This window comes from Nilaparvata lugens, chromosome 3 (genome assembly GCF_014356525.2).
Source record: "Nilaparvata lugens isolate BPH chromosome 3, ASM1435652v1, whole genome shotgun sequence".
Classification (NCBI taxonomy): Eukaryota; Metazoa; Arthropoda; class Insecta; order Hemiptera; family Delphacidae; genus Nilaparvata; species Nilaparvata lugens.
This window is the reverse complement of record NC_052506.1, coordinates 8,504,761-8,518,785: the sequence shown is the minus strand read 5'-3', so window position 1 is coordinate 8,518,785 and position 14,025 is coordinate 8,504,761. Positions and strand designations below refer to the sequence as shown.

General features: G+C 34.5%; 1 protein-coding gene across 4 annotated transcripts in view; it reads left to right on the top strand.

Moving 5' to 3' along the window:
- Positions 1 to 14,025, top strand: part of LOC111063959 (protein O-linked-mannose beta-1,2-N-acetylglucosaminyltransferase 1) — a 76,275-nt gene that overhangs the window by 18,270 nt on the left and 43,980 nt on the right. For all 4 annotated transcript variants that reach the window (XM_039425325.1, XM_039425328.1, XM_039425327.1 and 1 more), the window contains exons 2-5: positions 2,907 to 3,016; positions 5,838 to 6,187; positions 8,442 to 8,627; positions 11,925 to 12,006. In XM_039425325.1, coding sequence (XP_039281259.1) covers positions 2,907 to 3,016; positions 5,838 to 6,187; positions 8,442 to 8,627; positions 11,925 to 12,006 — 728 coding nt within the window. The remainder of the gene's footprint in view (positions 1 to 2,906; positions 3,017 to 5,837; positions 6,188 to 8,441; positions 8,628 to 11,924; positions 12,007 to 14,025) is intronic.

Genomic DNA, 14,025 nt, shown 5'->3' with positions numbered 1-14,025 from the left:
AGTTTGGAAGTTATGTGGTGCCGAGAAGGGTGATTGACTAATTGTCTCTGATCTACTTCACGTATTATTTTCAAACTAAACACATAAATACAAATCATGAATGAATAACAGAACACCCATACTATATTATCTGTGTGCAGGAGCATCTCTTCAAGTCATTGTACGATATGTGCTACAAGATGTGCCTATCGTATTATGCATATATAAATACACAATTTATTAGTAGATGAAGGTAAAAATATTTCTATCCATTGGAAGGAATAAAAAAAAATCTGGTGTGGCGCACTCACACAACTTTCCTTGCCGTTATGAAAATTGATCACCTGACGCTAGTGTACCCGCGCATCTCAAGTCTACTATTCAAAGATTTGAGCCAGCTGGTGACAGGGCAATAACGCTGGAGACACACATGAGGTCTGCTATCTCTTCATAGTGAATTATTTAATAGAATCAACAATAATTTGCAATTGAATAATCACATTTTCTCGAATTTAAAGCTTATTTTCAAATTTAGGAGAAAATGTTACTGAACATTAATTGTAGAGATTTTCATGCTCAATCTACTCCACTTGATTTTTTTTGTTTCGATTGTATCTGAAGCCTGATAATTGGGAATCTATCTGCATTGATGGGGCGGAGCTCCTGAAATTTTTACAGATATGGGACTTGTGGCAGTTGATAGAGCTTATCGATGACTATTTTAAGTATGAATTTGATAAAAATCGTTGGAGCCGTTTCCGAGAAAATCACGAAAAACCCTGCTGTTGACAACATTTTCGCCATTTTAGCCGCCATCTTGAATTGCATTTGATCGAAATTGTTCGTGTCGGATCCTTATAGTGAAAGGACCTTAAGTTCCAAATTTCAAGTCATTCCGTTGAGAGATGAGATATCGTGTACACAGACGCACATACACTCATACACTCACACACACACACACCACACACACACACACACACACACACCACACACACACACACCACACACACACACACACACACACACACCACACACCACACACACACACACACACCACACACACACACACACACACCACACACACACACACACACACACACACACACCACACACACACACACACACACACACACACACACACACACACACACACACACATACAGACCTATACCCAAAAACCAGTTTTTTGGACTCAGGGGACTTTTTTTCGGAAATCAATACTTTCCTTACCTATGGTAATAGGGCAAGGACAGTAATATTCTTGACCTCATAATTATATCATTCTATTGAATAATATCTATCAAAACAAGCGAGCATTTAATTCCTGCACTATGCAGAACATGTATTCTAAATTTTTAAATGTAATATAAATAGTTTATAAATATTTTGGACTCAAAATTGTACAAAAATCTTAAAGTGTAAACATAACCTATTTTTGGACAATTTCTATCTAAATTTGGGAAAAGAATAGTTTTGGGCTTTAAGCCTGTTGTTACTTTCCCAATCATTCATAATTGAGAATGATGTATCTATCAATATATAAATAAATAAAATAAATAATGTAAAGATGATTATAATCAAAGCCTCTGCTCTGCATTACTCACTCAGCAAATCTTGGTAGTTCAATAGTGACTGGCCAGCTCCTGCCTTGACCATTTCTGGAAGTAGATTCCTGTACAGCCACTTTCAGGAAAATTTGATAGGGATTATAAAGTCGCAGACTATAGTCCATACAAAATTACTTTTGACTTGGAGGGACATGCGCAGCAGAGAAAGGTAGGCATACAGCGGCGGCGATGTTACCATTCTAAACCGGCCAGCGTTCTCTAATTTCTAGTGAGTGTTCAAGTGCTCATGATACACATACGAAGTTTCATGTCTGAAAGCACTGAGTCGACTGAGTTTTATCGACAAATTGCCAACTGCGCTTCTACCTATGACTCTATCCATCACTGTAATTGGCTGATCTCCCACCATTTCTCTGCTCCGCATATTCCTCAAAGTTGAAAGTAATATTTTATGGACTATAATAATGATTAATTTAGGATTATGTACAAGTGACATTATTTGAAATCTTGTTAGATGGCTTTGTTGAATCCTCCTTGAATGAGGTTTCCTTATCTATATAATAAGAGAGAGTAGGGTTGTGTTTGTTCGTGTGTTCGCATCAAAACATGTCAACTTGTGGAATGCATACCGGAAAAACGGGAATGATTTAGATCTCCAAATTTTGCTCATAGATTCTAAAAATATCTATTGCACTATTGCAATCTCTTGCACCTCGACGCCCATATTTCAATTTTTCTTCTAGATTTTTCAGAATAAATGTTTAAATTTCATTGATGGTACATACGATTTCATAAAAAATTAACCAAATCATAAATGATCGAAATAGAACTGGCTTAAACACGTATATAAGTGTAAAAGATAGGAAAATTATGTTTGACACATCATCACATCTGAACTACTGGACTGATTTACTTGAAATGTTGCATATAAATTCTTAATCAACTGAGGATTCTTATAGGCCTATTTTAAAATTCTTCTAGATTTCATTACGTCAAGTTTTCAGTTTTTCAAGTTTTAAAATTGACCCTTGCGAAGCACGGGTTACCCGCTAGTTGTTGAATATAAAACAAAGATTTTATCAATGTGGTCTTTATAAATCTTCCTAATTAGAAAATAATAACAGTAACTAGAATATTGTATTAAATAGTAAACTTATGGGAAAACAATGGTTTTTTGTAGTGTTATGGACGACCGACGGTACTCAACTTCTCTGACTTCTCGACTTCCATCATCATCATCCAACCATTACCTTGAAAAAATAGTATGATAAGTTATTTTCAACTTTTCAAATAAATATTAAAAATCCTCACACATTTTTTCATCAATTTCTAATGTAGAAATTTTCTCTTTTGTTTCAGTTTTATGAATGACAGCGCTTATAGAGAAACAATAGAGAATTCGGCCAACTTCAACACACGATTATGTATAGAAAGGCGGTTACGAATGCCTTTCCTCGACCCACAGACAGGTTTGTTTCTCAATTTATACATTTTTAAATAATTGAAATGGAAAAATGCTGAATTATTAACTAACTTTCTAATTCTAAAAATAATGGTTCAATCTTCACAAATTTACTGCCATGACTGAAATCAACTATAGTGAGGTCCACGTTATAATGACAGTGTTTGATTAGCAATTGTATTACTATCCTTGTCTATCATTCAACAAAGCGGATAGCTCTATCTCTTTCTCGCTTTGCTCTGTTGCCAGATTGTTTTTAACAATGTAGAAATATAATTAATTAACAAAATATTTAATCTTGATTATGAAAATTCATGATGAAATCATTGAAAAATATAATTTCTTGCTTGATAAAATATAATCGATTATTTTAAACGAGAATGAACAGTCGATCAATAAACCGGTATCAGTTACCCTCCATAGAAGGCATTGACAAGACAGAGGATCGGCAACGTTGTTCTCCTATCTGCCATTATCACGTGGACCTCGCTATAGAGACTGATTCTACATATTTTTCTCATTATGAAAATAAAAATTAATTTAAGTTGGGCCCAGTTTTTAAGACACTTATTAAATACTTGGTAAATTACCCTTAAACCTTCAAATTAATAGTCATTAGAAGTCAATAGTACATTTAACATAGATTTAATGTTTCATTAGATTCAATAATTGTCCTAGAAACCGGACCTTAGTCTGTTTCAAGTGACTCTATAGTGAGATTTACGTTATAAAGCCAGTAGAAATGATACAGAGTTAATTTCTGTTTCCGCCGCCTTCCATAGTACATGGCTGTGCTCAAGTTATCCCTCCAAATCTGATCTGATATTAAAATTATTGATTCTTGTTAATAATGGCCAATTCTACCTCAAATGAAGAGTGACAGAATAACGGGAAATTTTAAAAACGCCATAAAACATTATTGGGGAGGGCAAAAATGATTTTATTCAAACTAATGTAAAGTACAAGACTTGCCATTTGAGAATTATTATTAACATCTATCACTTTTTGACAATAACTTCTTTAAGATGGCTTCCTCCTGAACAAATACACTCTTGAAATCTGCGTTGACGATTCCTCATTGATCGCTGCAACATCTCATCTGGGATATTACGGATTTCATTTTTGAATTCTGTTTTAATTTTAATTAATTCAGAATTATTGATGAAATTGTGAGCGAAATCCACTCTGCACGGCATTCAATGGCAACTGTGCGAGTGAGGATTGTTTGGTAACCGTGTAATCTCACGATTAGGTTGCGTTTCCTGGTCCCATGATTTGTCCACATGCGATTTTCTGTTTGTGGACCTTTCTCAACTCAAATGTTTTCACAACTTGACCAATAACTGTGGTTGAATCAAAATTCAAAATGAAATTAACAATATCCCAGCTGAAATGTTGCAGCAATCGTTCAGGAATCTCAACACAGATTCCAAGAGTGTATTCGTGCAGGAGGAAGCCATCTTAAAGAAGTAATTGTCAAAAAGTGATAGATGTTATCAATAATTCTCAAATGGCAAGTCTTGAACGTTACATTAGTTTAAATAAACCATTTTTGCCCTTCCCACTAATGTTTTATGGCGTTTTTAAAAGTTCCCGTTATTCTGTGACATCCTGTATATTTAAATTCAAGAAAATAATTTTTCCATGATCTAATAATAAATTCTAATAATTCACTGTTCAGTTCTGTAAAACTTGCCCCCTTCCACTTGTCTTTTGTTAGCAATAATTTTTAGATCGAAGGTGAAAAAAAGACCTCATAGAAGCCCAATTTCAACTATTCATTGTATAGTTTATGTATTAGGTAAGGGCCAAGCCACACGAGGTGTTTTCAGACTAGTCGGCACGACAGTACAGGAAGCTCTCCGATCGGCTGGATTGGGTTGGTGCATCCAGAGGAAGCTCTCTTGAATCGGAGAGCTTTCTGTCCTGGAGTGCCGTGCTGAATCGTCTGAAAAAAGCCTCTTGTGGCTTGGCCCTAAGAGTATTAAAACAATCAATTAATAATTTTTTTCAATTCAACACAATATACATAAAAGAAATCAAAATACATAAAATCACAATCAAGAATAAATTTCTAATAAAATACAAAAACAGGCTTTATGGTGGGGTGTGCTGAAAAGAAACATTGATTAGTCAAGGCTTACATTTGAATAATTGTACCTTTTATGTAACTAGTAGTTCCGTGAACAGTAGACCTCGCGCAGTTATAAATCACAGTCTCCTCTAATACTGTCATCAGAGTAAATTCTGTCCTGTCCTGACGTGTCGGTGAGATATCGGTGTATTAACGAGTAATGGCTGTTTGGTCGTTGTATCGACAATGCTAATAATTTTATGTAAACAGCTATGCTACTATCATCAAAAGCTTACCGAGTTGAAAGCAGAAAAAAGTCGGGAGAAAGTACTATGCTACTTCAAGTTATCAATTGCATGCCTCACTGCATGCAATTAATAGTCCACACAACAGCTGATTTTTTTAATAAGTTACATTGAGATATTAAATTACATGCGTCATTGCATGCAATTTTAATTATTCAGTCGACAGCTGATTTATGATGAATAATTCTATAGTCTGATTTTTACTCTAATATTGGCGTATGTAGCTCCTTTTCCTTTTATATTATCCTTAAAATGCAAAATTTTCCCAAACCTTGTATATACGTCGACGCGCAATTAAAAAAGGAACATACCTGTCAAATTTCACGAAAATCTATTACCGCGTTTCGCCGTAAATGCGGACATGAAAACATGAAGAAAAATGAATAACCGTCGACTTGAATCTTGGACCTCACTTCGCTCGGTCAATTAAAATGTGATGTGTTTTGCAGGTCTGGCGCAGAATCACTCGAACCTGTTCATGAGCGCGCGTCAGCGTTTGCCTGGCCTGTCCCAGGGTCAGGTGTACAGCTATCCGTCGAAAAGGTGGCGCAAGAAACGACGTCAATACCTCATGAACATGATGCAGCCGCTGCAGCGTCGCAAGGAGACGGCTGAGATGCAGCCGGAGGCGGCAGATGTCATCATGCCTGTCATGGCCGACGGCGGTGGTGGGGGCGTGGCTGGAGGCGTAATGGGCGGGGCGGCTGTGGGGGCTGGGCCGCTCAGTGCTGCCAACGAAGACAGCAAGGACAGTTCTGGTCACAAGGAGGAGGCTGCGCCCAAAGTCACCGTCACCGATGTAATTATTATGTTCTATTTTATGTTGGAATAAATCATAATCAAACACCGTACGGCCCCGATTACACAGCTAATTTTTAATTATTATTAAATGAAAATCCAAATCAAATGCTGTAATTAACCCCGAAGACTTCTGCTACTGCAAATATTGACAACAGGGTAAACAGCTAGATGGAAATTCGATGAGCGCTAGTAGTGAGAAAAATATTTTTGTCATAGTCATTCAATTTTAGCTGTTTTACATCCATGAAATAAAGCCGGTAAACAGCTGATTGTAGAACAAATAAACATATGATTCTCATTACAGCATACTATACTGTAATAAAATCATATGTTGTCTTCACAGTCGAGTATTTTTCCTAGTTCCGAATAAGAAACGGCAAAACTGGTACGAAAACCACTTTTTAGCGCTCCAGGTGGAAGTTTTGTCAACTACAATCAAGAATTTCCTGATTCAAAACTTGTAAACTAGGTTATGTTTATAGAATGCATTGTAGTAATGTCAGCACAAGCAGGTAATGTTTATCTGTTTCTCATATTCTTTTCTAGATTATTATGACAAAAAATAGTGAAGTTGCTTGGACGTGAATGAATGTCTTTTGCAGTGCTCGAATGAAATTCTAGTCTCTACTAACGCCTCGACTAGAAACATCATTCTCGCCTGCAAAAGGCCCCTTCCCGTCCTTGTGATTTAAGATACCATAATAATAATTTCCATCTAGCTGTTTAATCTGTTCATAATATTTGCAGTAGCAGAAGTCTATGAAGTCGGGTTGAATTACAGCATTTAATTTGGATTTTCGTTTAATAATAATTATTAATTCATCAGCATTAGAAAAATATCAATATCTCAGTAATTTCCATCTGCAGCTAATTTTTATTCATTTATATATTTACTATATATTTCAGTATGGTATAAGGTTTTGGGGGTTGACACTCATTTCGATAAAATAGGTGTGATTCAGAGGCACATCCAAAGGCCTAGACGATATCCCAGTCACTTAATTTACGAAGAATTCCCGGTTCTGACAGTGAGACAACTTTATATAAAAAATGTAATACTTTATATCAATAGATCCAAGAACACATTCACTCCATAAATTCTAATTTACAATTTCAGATCGCCATCAAATTACCGTGTTCCCAGGACAGACCTAATAGTATGCCTTAGACAGTTCCCCTATGTAGTAAATAAATTGATTAACCTGTTACCCGAGAATTCAATTTTAGATAGCCTGCATCACTAAATCAAGTACTAAAAAAATTGATTGGATCAAATCAACAAATGTTTTTCACCTAATTCACAACACAATTTGATTTTTTCTTTTCTCTAGTATTGCCATCAGACTTCCATACAGTAAAAATGTAGGTTTATAAAGGTTACAAATTGAAGTAATGAAGTACCTTTATTCCTTACTATCCGTCAGGCTCGCTTCGCTCGCCATATCCGTCTAGCCAGGGGGCTACGCCCCCTGGACCCCCGACTGGATCGTCCAAGAATGAGATCAGCAGGCTCGCTTCGCTCGCCTGAATTTTTCATTTGAGCATTTTTATCATATGTTAGAACAATCCAGTCGGGGGTCCAGACTAAACGTCTGGCTAAACGGATATGGCGAGCGAAGCGAGCCTGACGGCTAGTAATATAATATTCCCAGGATTGAAGTAGCAGTGCCCAATCAATTTTTCCGCGATAAATGCATTTAAATCTTCAACTTGGTGCCAACCTAACAAAGTCAACTCAACTTAATGCCAACCTGACAAAATTATTAATTTAGTTGCCAGTTAACAACTGTTTCGAAGAGGTACTCTATCTAGATTATAGTTCTATAGTAACATATGATATGGAAATTTCAATTATATTAAGAGATTGGGAGAAGAAGAATATACATGCTAAAAGACGAACTTTAAACCCTTAAAAACAACCCTTAGAGTTAAAATATTGCCAAAAGATTTCTTAGTGCGCCTCTAAAGGGCCAACTGAACATACCTACCAAATTTGAACGTTTTTGGTCCGGTAGATTTTAGTTATGCGAGTCAGTGAGTGAGTGAGTCAGTCAGTCAGTCAGTCAGTGAGTGAGTGCCATTTCACTCACTCACTGACTCGCATATATATATATATATATATATATATATATATATATATAATATATATATATATATATATATATATATATATATATATAAATAGATTCTTTATTGATCCATACAATAAGTACATCATCATAATACCTATTGACGTGACTGTTGTTTATTAGGAGCCGTGGTACTATGACGAACTGGACCTTCACGCAATGGACGGCTTCGACGAGCCGGATCCGGACTCTGATTACGACTACGAGGAACCCTACCCCAAGCGCAAGAAGAAGCGCGCCGTCTTCGGCAAGCCCAGAGGCGGCAACCTCGCCGCGCCCACCGACTCGCCGCATCCCAGGAAGCCAAAGGTCAATTTATGTCAAATTAGAACACTTTTTATCAGTCAAACTAGACTCTAACAGTCAACTCTATTGTGCGATTTCATACATCGGTCGAATGGGAAGCATTGAAGCTTATTTATTGGGGGACCGAGCTACGCTCTGGAGTACAAAAGCATAGAAAATCTATAACGAAAAAAGAAAAAAAATATAATCATATCGATTAATTTCTTGCCGGATAATATTTCTCGTGAGATCAGCAGATCGAATGCAATAGTTCAACAGGCATAATTTAGTCTCAAGGTCTAAATACAGGTCATGACACAATCCCGTGATGCATTGCAAAATCGCCATTTTATGGGGTTCTAGTTCACCAATTTTCAAATTTATTCTGTTATCATTATAGATTGAACAACATGATGTGCTATTTTATTATATTGTTCAAGGTATATTGCTTGGCTTTGAATTGTAGAATAAATTGTTCCGACAGAATAATATTTAGATTCCAACTAGGAACTGAATTGTTTATTTTTAGATTTAATTGATTGGAACTTGAAACTATTTTTGAAGTTTGTCTCACATATTTCTGTCTTGTCCCAATGCCTTATGAATCACAATCCTTAAGTTACAAGAATAAGAACAATTTTTAATAATAAATAAATTAATAATTGAAGCATTTATCATTGGAATTTCATTATTAAAATATTGAAAACCTGTATTCACATATTATCTGAACTAGAATATTGTTTTTAGAATGCATAATTTTTTACGAGCAAATTTAATTAGATTGGATTTTCAAATGTACCGCCATAAAGACCTCATAAAATGGCCGCTCCATAAGGAACACGAGTGTCATGACCTGTATTTATAGACCTTGTTTAGTCTCACTCGCACACACGCACTCTCTCTCTCTCTCCCTCTCTCACTTCCATTATCGACAGACGACGAAATTTTCAGCTGTTTTTCCAAGGATGAGATTTTTTAATGTCATTAAACGAGTTATCTTAGGGATGAGATCTAGTGCAATCGAAGTTTTATAAACCTACTTTGTTCCAAATTTCGTGAGAATCGTTAGAGCAGTTTTCGAGATCCGGTGACATATAGATATAATATAAAGATAAATTGCTAGCTCCTTATTATAGGAAACCGCTGAATAGTAATGAGCAACACACTGAGGCTGTTAACGAGCATATTTTGTGGCAGTACTTTGGTTGTCTAGAGTGAATTTTATTTATATAGATGAGATGTCTGTAAATTTCAGATTGCTGTACATAATACTGTTAACACCAACGATTGGTAAGAGTGATCAAGTTTGCTGGTCCGGAACCATTTTAACTCTGATATCTGTAAATTTCAGATTGATATAAATTATTGGTCTACTGTTAACGTGTTTAAAATAATGATTCCTATTTGTGGACAAGTTCATAGGTTTGAAATAATTTAATTTTAGTTGAGATTGCTGTGAATTTAAGGGTGTGATCACATTGAATGCGTATATGTGCAAGTGCAGGTCAGATCATACATGAGCCGAAAAACAAAATCTGGAAAGTGCCATTGAAATACGTTGTGACTTGCATGTAGCTCTTCACACTGAACGCAACCAGCAAGTGCATGCGTTCAGTGTGAGCGTTCCTTTTGCTCTTTCCACATTTTGTTTCTCATCTGCACGCTTGGTCATGCACTTGCACATAAACGCATTCAATGTGATCAAACTCTTACAATTAAAATGTACCACATTATAACAAATGAGACTTGAAAACGATTTAATTGATCTTTAAATGGAATTTTGCTTAGACTGCAACTGTACAAACGGCACTTGAAGAAAGAAATATTTAATTCGGCAATGACTACCCTATACTCTTGCCTAAGTTAACTAGCCTAATCCACCCAATGTACAATCAAGTTATATATAAGTACGGTACTAGTACCTTAAATAATTAAATAATTAGTACCTTAGTTATTAAAAATAACTTCTTAAAATATATCAATCTACACGTCTAGTTAAGGGTGTCTAGACTCCCGGACAACTGGAATTGACCGGTTTTTTACACAAAGTCCCAGTGTCCCAAAATCGTTTTTGGGACGTTTCAAAGTCCCAGAATTTTTGATAAATAGCTTGTATGTCTTGATAAGTCGCTTACTATGAATTGTGTAAAGTTCTAGTTACGAAAATAAAGACATGATCAAGAACGCTGAAAGCAACGAAAAATACTTTTCCTGAAGATCAAATGCCTATAAATTTACAAGTAGCGTTCAATAAACTTGATAGAGCTCTTTAATTTTCAAGTAGCTTAGCTATTTTACGTCATATATTCAAAATCTTTTCATTTATTAAGATGATTTGAGATGTTTAAAACTTTTTTTACATTAAATATTGGGGCCCACTCATGAATTAACACCATTTTTAGACAAGAGTACAATTTTTAGGGAGGGGGATGGTTAAGTGAAGGTAGAGTCCTCGTAGGCTGACTGGTACTCTCTGAAAATGATCTGAACACAGTCTAGTTTGAATTTAAATTAAGACTAGTATGTTGGTTTTCACTATGGAATCAATTTAATAGCCTACCACTATAAAAAAATGGCAGGGAATGTACATGAATCATAAAAGAGACGTAAGGTGATGTAAGGAACGTCTGATGTCAGTAATTTAGGAAAGACGTCAGATCATGCATGAGCCGAAAAACAAAATCTGGAAAGTGTCATTGAAACACTTGCTCATCTACGCATTCAATGTGTAAATAATACAGATTGCTGTAAATAATACTGTTGAAAACGATTGGTATTAGTGAACAAGTTTGAAGGTTAGGATGATTTTATTTAAGAAAGCTGAGATGCTGAGTTAGCTGTAAGTTTTACTGTTGACAAAAATGATTGGTATTCGTTAATAAGATTGTAGGTCGACACGAAATTGTCACAACCTTTAATTTATTAAGGAAATAGTAAATGGAGAAGCATAATTTTAGCTGTTCAATGATTCAATGTTTTTATTACAGCTAGAAAATACATACAGTACACTAGGCCATGTCATTACAATAAAATTTCTAACAGAATTAGAATAACAATACATAAATAAAGATAATACACAACATGCAGTGCAAGAGCAGGCTTCAAAGCTATTCGGTTTTTCATAAATAATAGTTAATTAGGTAGCTATTTCAATTCACATAAATGAATTACAATATCATTAATGTCTTGCATATTTACTTGTGATATAATTATATCACAGTAAGATATTATCTTACAAGCCTATTTGAGATCGAACATGTTTGGCATCTTTTGGTTAAACTTCCACAATAATGATTGTCTGCTGTTTGTTGTGTTTATTAGGCCCAGGGACCCGGCAGAGGGAGGAAGAAGGGAATGGTTTATGCCGACTTGACAGATGCAGACAAACCTTTCGCCTGTGACCGTGAGTACCCTACTATTTATCTGTCTCTTAATTCGATGTTACTCTACACAATATTTCATTACAAAAGTACTGTTCGTTCTATTATATCCCATCTCCTAGTTAGTTGAGGTGACTATGGTAGTGGTGAACCTTCAGCAACTAAGTTCATATCCTCATAAAAACAATCACATATCCACAATCTTACTCTAATATAATTGTAGTATTTTCTAGGTTTAATCGTCATTCCATGGAGTGATTTGTGAAAAATACATTTTTTATTGGGCCGATGCCTTATAAAACCATCTCCTTGATAGTATTCAACTAAATCAGGAATTTCACCGGATTAACTGCAATTTATTTGATAAGAAAATCGGTTTTTGAATTCTGCATTCAATTTCAAATTACATTTTTTTGTTGAATTATTAAGATATGTGTAGTTTTGTTTTTTGACGTCATATGTCTGTTTCGTGATGTACTAGTTTCGAAAAATTGATTTGGGAATTTAAATTGTGATCTACAGATTTTGTTTAAAGTGTTTTATAAAAAATTTTTAAACCGTACTCATTTGATATAAAATTTAAACAAACGAAGTGGACTGAAAGTTTGTTAATTCTTGAGAAAGGTGCTTTCACCCACACTCCTATTACTTAGATAATTTGTGAAACTTTGCATTACCAAGGTAATAACCGAAATTTGGATAAAGATACTTCAAATTGGTATAGTTCTTAGGGAATAGAGATGAATTTTGTACAATTATGATAGGCTTACCATATTTGCAATCAACCTAATCAATTTTCTCTGTTTATTCGTCTTGCATTTAATTTTGAAAATTATACTCTAAATAATCGAACGTACTTTATTTTTCGAATAGGTTTTTATAGGTATCCGACCAGGAAATATAATATTACCTTGAAAATAATTTATTTTTGTCAGTGGTGCCGACGAAAACCATCCTTCCATCAAGTTCATAGTTTCTCTCCATTCTGTGCTGTACTAAAGTTTTGTTTTTCTAACCTCAATTAATTTTCGTTCAAAAGTATTTCATCTTGATAGATGTTGTTTGTGAAAAGTAACATTGAAAATTTCTCTTGTTTACCTAGCTCAAAAGAACTCTGAATTGGCCAATTTAAATGTTGAATATTGGAAAGTAACAGTTAAATTTTAATTACTTGACAGATTTTGTATCGAACATTATGGAAAAGTACTGACTTTTTGAAATATTACAGAATAGTATTTATTACAACTAATAACAAAGTTATGTAAGGCGTTGTCCATAAATGGATCATCTATATATTTGAAAATGATAACTGGTGTAATCGATAATAAAAAGTTCAGTTAGTTTAGTTCAATTTAGGCCTTTATATTATATCATCCGCAATGTTCGTGTCTACATTAAAAATGTAGGAAAATAAAATAGATTTTATTTTCTTGGGTAAACTACTGCTCTGCCATTGAACCCTGGATATGTTTATGTTTTATCTGTCCCCTCAAACCAAGGAGATCTAAAATACCTCAGAAGTAATCAAATCTTATACAATAGAAAGTTATTGAGATTCTTTTTTCATAGTATGAGAGTGTTGTAGTGGCATTTGAAAACTTGGCTTCCTTTGCAATATAGCATGCTCTTCATTGGTTTACGATATTTTCTGGTGCTTTTCTAATAACTAGCATTTTCTTGCCACCTACATTTTATTTCTCCTCTGTTATGTATATATACTTCTATATTACCTTTTTAAATTGATATGAGGATAACATAATCTTCTTCGTCTATCTTGGAACTTTTGAACATTCATAATATCATCTATTGATAAATTTAATTCAAAATACTTTTTAGGGATATCCACGTAACGTTTTTGTTTTTGTTTATCCAAATAGAAACTGTTTTATTGTTTTTGACGTAATTTGTAGATGTTTTGTTTAGATAGTAGCCTATTCAATGTTAGTAATTGTTTTTTAATTGAATAAATTGATGTTTTGTAGATTTTTGCTATGTAGAATCATTCAATTTGTTATCTAATCGTGTAGATTGTTTTTTTTTTT